At 29.6% G+C, this 5414-nt stretch overlaps 1 protein-coding gene across 3 annotated transcripts; it reads right to left on the bottom strand.

The window, feature by feature from the left end:
• Positions 1-646: 646 nt before the first annotated feature.
• Positions 647-4467, bottom strand: LOC123271888. 3 transcript variants are annotated; one of them, XM_044738425.1, is made up of 3 exons: positions 4290-4467; positions 1794-2289; positions 647-1267 (listed from the first exon to the last, which is right to left on the bottom strand). In XM_044738425.1, exons 2-3 carry the CDS (start codon positions 2284-2286, stop codon positions 963-965), a joined length of 798 nt encoding a protein of 265 aa, XP_044594360.1. In that variant the 5' UTR covers positions 2287-2289; positions 4290-4467; the 3' UTR covers positions 647-962. The 3 variants fall into 3 exon arrangements, with proteins under 3 accessions (XP_044594360.1, XP_044594359.1, XP_044594361.1); XM_044738424.1 differs by having other exon boundaries at positions 4311-4465; XM_044738426.1 differs by lacking the exon at positions 4290-4467 and adding an exon at positions 4230-4250.
• Positions 4468-5414: the final 947 nt, after the last annotated feature.

Below are 5414 nucleotides of genomic sequence, written 5' to 3'. Positions count from 1 at the left end.
GAATATATTGTGTATTAAGTATTAAAACGCAGAAACTTGATAACATAAGCGTTTAATCCATAAAATAAATAAACCTAAGCCTTCTCATTTTTTTCTCAAACCCTCCAATTTTTCACCCTATAAATGTGACCCTATAAAACAATAATAATCTACGTTCTGGAATCTAAGCTTTCCCAAGCGTCAACAAATCAACCACTACTGCACTAGTGGAATTATCTGCACACACAACACACATTCACATTGACAATCGTCTCAACCGGACGTTAATCGGCAGCTATATCAAGTGTAAGGTAGAAGTGGCGCTGCTCCGGTGGCCTGCATCTACATAATCACATACGGCTTCAATTACACATCCTATTTTATACATTACATGTCCGAGATCTGTGTGAAAATTATAATTCAGTCAAGCTCTGATTGCTATTAATATTCAATATTTAATTAACTTGCCTAAAATCGACTTTTTAGCCAATTATTGTCTCCGTTCGGGCCAAATTTCTTTCAGGAAAACGATGACGACTTCCAGTTGGCAGTCAGGTGAAAGTTAAAGATGAAAAAAAAAAAAACAACAAATAGATTTAAGTAAAAATGTTTATTTATTTTTTATAAAACAAATATTATATAATTTATGATTACAATAATTAAATAAATTATTTATAATTTTAATATTAGTCTTCGTTTTGTTTTCTATAGATACATGCTGGAAAATAAATAAAATACTGCGGGTGATAAATGGTAATTTGGATGGATGATTACGATTGTGCATGGGAGCGATAAAAAAATGAAAAAATCACAGTGCGGTCAGCGATTTCCAAATTTTCTTGGAAATCACGGTTTTAGGGCAGAGGATGTTTTATTGTTGGCTTGTAGGGAAGTTCCTAATGAGGTGAGTTGATAAATTATAATTTATAATTTGTAAATGTAAATGGTAATTTAATGAGTTATGAAAGTTTTAGTGATAATTATTATGAGGAGGATGATGTTGAAGAGGGACCGGGTTTGTAAGCGGAGTACGCGAGTTCCTGAGCAGAAGATCGCGCCCATCCGCTCCCTCCATGGCCGACTTGGACCACCTCGTGGCCGTGCTCATGCCCGGAAACCAGTTTCTTCAGCCCGATTATTGATGCGAGCACCAGGGCAAGTTTACTGACGATCAAGGCCTTGCCCGCTAATAATGCCAGCGCTCCCAGGGCCAGAGGGACCAGGGTTCCTCCGATTAACAAAGGGATTGCCAAAAGTCCCCCCATGTTTTTCTTCTTTTTGCCTCGACCTTTAATCAAATATTTTTTTTTTGTTATTTTTCAGTGTGAATTTTATTTTTGTAGAAGTTTGATTTGATTTAATTTTTAAAAGATTAAAAAATTTTAGATAAATTGAAAAAAAAAAAAATTGGAAATACTGTGGCTTTAATTTTTGGTACAAGGATAATTTCGAAATTTTGAAAAAAATTTGAGTAATTTTTGATAAAAAATTACAAAGTTTTGACAAAAAAAAATATCCGGAAGAAAAATTTAAATTATAGTTAAATTTAAAGTTCCAAAAATAATTTTGAAGTTTCATAATTTTTTTTTTTTAAAACAAATGTAAATAATGTCAATTTTTCAAGTTTTTTGAAAATGAAAAATTTTGTATTTTCCAAAAATGAATTTTTTTCAAATTTTTATCTCAAAAGAATTACACAAAAATTAATAGAATAAATTTTCTTTAAAATTATAAAAATTTCAAAATTTTTAAAAAATTTTTCAATTAAATAAAAAATCAAATTTTTGGAAAAGTCAAAAAATTTTAGAACTTACCTTCTTCAGTAAGACTCCTCGACAATTCCTCAACATTAGGAAGTTTCAATTTAAGAGTATGACTTTGGAAGAACCGAACAAACTTGTCAAAAATCATAGTGTTAAGCGCATCTTCCTTGTCCTCTAGCGCCCTGGGTAAAGAGGCCTCAATTTCCTGAGGTGTCTTGGGAGCTTCTTCAATTTTCTCTCTAGAATTTTCGTCTCGCACAACCGTAACTCCTTCGGCGATATTAAGCTGGGCGCTACGCGACACGCGGTCCATCGCGGTCACCAGCTTGAGTTTCAGACAAGAGCTCATCTCCTCTCCCGAGCATTCTTTGTACACCTGATAAACATACCTCAGCTCGCCCAGCAGACCGTTTGCCGCCGAGGAGCGTCCCGTCTGCTCGTCAATCGAGTTTGTCTTCGCGATCGAGTCCGTTGATCTTCCAGCGGCTGATACGACCAAGATCGCCAAGGTGATATAACAGAAATGGTGACCCGTATGTCTCATTTTCTGTAATCCAAAAGTTTTCAAAAGTTAGAAAATTATTTAATTAATTGAAAATAAAATTTTTTTCAAATTTTGCACTTTTAAAAAAGAATTTCCAAAAATTAATAAATTAATTAAAAAAATTTCTCCAAGTTTTGCACATTTATAAAAAAAATATTCAGAAATCAATAAATTAATTAAAAACATTTTCAAAATTTTGCACATGTATAGAAAAAATATATAAATATTGGCAATTGGTATCAATGATAAAGTTACACTGAACGAATGAAAAACTTTCACGTAATATATTATATATTTTATGTGGAATTGAATACGACACAATACGATGCGAATGAAGAAGTCTATCAGTAGGTAAGCATCAACATTGCCGTTATATTTATACCCGTTGCCAATGATCTCAACACACTACACCGACACACTGATCGACATCATTTAAATCAACTGACCACGCATTTATGTCTTTTAAGACTGGGTCAGTAATGGAATAATAACAATAATTGTTGTTATTATTATTATAATCTATTTGAGCCAAGTGAGTACTCATATAAATACAATGAATATTATTTTTGAATTATATAATATTTTTTCCACCCCAATCTTTCTTTTACAATCAAAGAAAAAAATTTTTTTTAATTAAATTAAAAACTCGTTAAGAAAAATTTTGGGGGCGAATCTTACAATTTTTCCAAAACATTGTCTTGGAAAATTTTTCAATTAAAAATCGATAAATTATTGATCTAAAAAATTTCAGGTTTACATTTCATCGATTTTTGATTTAAGTTTACCGACAAATTTTTTTATAAAAAAAAAAAAAAAAAAAAAAAAAGAATACATCTTTAATTTTGATTGAAAATTGAATAATTATTAGAGTAGAATTTTTAGAATATTCTAATAACTGTTTAATTTTCAAACGAAACAAAAGGAAAATTTTTAAAGAATATAATTAAATAAGAAACTGTAATCCGATAATAATTTTTTTCTTGAATTTAATTGAAAGTCAAAAATTATCAGACCGAAAATGCTACTGAAATATCAAGCTTTAATTAAAGTATTCAGGATTTTTTTTTTAATTAACATAATTAACTCTAGCTCCGATTAAAATTATACTATAATTAAGCCTCAAGTTCATAATTAATAAAAATTTTTGCACTTGAATTGCAGAACTTTTAAATCGATTATACGGTAAAAAGAATTTATTTGGATCAATCATTTTAATTTTAATTTTTTCTTATAATAATTAGGTACCGATTTTTCACTAAAATTTATCAAAGTAAAGCTATTTTAATTATAAATGAAATCTTAACTCTTGGAAAATTGAAAAAAAGTGAAATTTTTTTAAATAATTTCAATTCCACCGATTTTTTATCAAAATTTTTCAAAAAATATTTTTTAATTACAAATTATTCTCCAACTTTTGAAAAAATAAAAAAAAACCCAAATTGTCAATTAAATTTACTGATTTATGTTTAAAATTTGCCAAGAAAAAAATTTCTTATTTATAAATAAATCCCCGAATCTTAAAAAAAAATCCGATCAATTATAAAACCAAACAACAAATTATTCTTAGTTTCATAACTCATCGATTATCAATTAAAATTTGTTCAGAAAAAATTCATTTAATTCAACTATAATCTGAACTTCAAAAATAATTAAAAAAAGAATCAAAAATTTTTTTCATATTTTCAATTAAAAGTCAATGAATTATAAAACCGAACAATAAATTTTTTTTCATCTCACAATTCCTTGATTGTCAAATAAAATTTATCAAGAATAAACTGTGTTAATTAGAAATTAATCTCAACTTTAAAAAAACCCAAAATTTTTCTGTAATTTAAATCAAAAATCGATGAATTATAAAAATAGAATCGATCAAATGAATTTTCAAATCAAGAAATTCAGTCTCTCAACAAAATAATCCTATCAAACAATAATAAAATATTTACTTCCCTTTTCAATAGATAAAAAGTCACTGATAAAAATATTAAAAAAAATAAACAACAAACCACTGATAAAATTCGACGTACGTTTTGTTAAAAATACTAAAAGCCGGACTAAATAGACAGATACAATAGATGGTGGCGAGATGTTAGATCTTAGATGCCGATGTTAGATGATGCTTTTCTTGGAGAGCACTCTACGATGACTGTTCGTAACGGAAGCCCTGCCCTAGCTCTATATATCTGGTCAGGTGTAGATAGACTCAGCCGCACTCGGGGATATTTCCCCACTTGCCTCCCACTTTTGATCACATTAAAGAAACTGCACTCGCACAAGTACACACCGGCTTAGATATTATTCTGTACCAATAATAACAACAATAACAAATCTTTATGGGGGTATGCCCCTCTGTACATCAACACTGAAATCCCGAGTAACAGAGTACAGAGGAAGTTTGATGATGACGACAGCAAACCACCCAAGTGAAACGATAAAACCCGCTTTTTTATTTGGTCTTGTGTGTAAACTCTTTTAATTTCGAATATCATTAGATATTATATGGATGTCTTTGTTTTTTAGCTTAGACGTCATTAGTAGGCCTGTGTGAGTGTGGCTGTGCAACGTCATTGGTCAATTAGTACTATTAACAGACAATTAACTTGTACGTCTATGAAATCCATCTACTCATATTACATATATATATGCAGGTACCGCTTTCATATATTGTACGCTTTTGATGTACTCATACTAATTATTGTTATTATTCAGTGAGACGAGAAAACGGACCGCGGACCAAAAATTTACTGCATGTTAATGCTAAGATGGAGGGTTTTTATTTTTTATTTTTGCTATTGTTAGTTAAAACTGCATTTCATTATAATAGTTTCTTTGACCTGGTACTTGTTATTTATAGTTATGGGCTTATGTTATGAGTTATGAGGATAATTATTGTTGTTATGACCGAGGATGTATTATATTGTTTTTTGCTATCGGTAACGTGACAAATTGACGGACTAGGTGGATAGTGTCTGGCTAATATGAGAGAAATCTTGAATTAGATTTAAACCTTTTGAAGGAAATTTAAATGCTGAATAATGGAAATTAATATGTTTGTTTTTTGTCAAACATTGTGGTCACCGTTAATTTTTAATTGAAAAATAGTTTTTGTTTTCCTCTTTTTTCAAAAGGAC

The sequence above is a fragment of the Cotesia glomerata genome, linkage group LG9 (assembly GCF_020080835.1).
Source record: "Cotesia glomerata isolate CgM1 linkage group LG9, MPM_Cglom_v2.3, whole genome shotgun sequence".
NCBI classification, from domain to species: Eukaryota; Metazoa; Arthropoda; class Insecta; order Hymenoptera; family Braconidae; genus Cotesia; species Cotesia glomerata.
Note: the sequence above shows the minus strand (reverse complement) of the source record. Positions and strands in the feature narration are given on the sequence as shown.

Coding starts and splice junctions, on each gene's coding strand:
- LOC123271888 (XM_044738425.1), bottom strand. CDS start 2,286: ATGAGACATACGGGTCACCATTTCTGTTATATCACCTTGGCGATCTTG. Junction 1,268..1,793: donor GAGGAGTCTTACTGAAGAAG/GTAAGTTCTAAA, acceptor ATTTGATTAAAG/GTCGAGGCAAAAAGAAGAAA.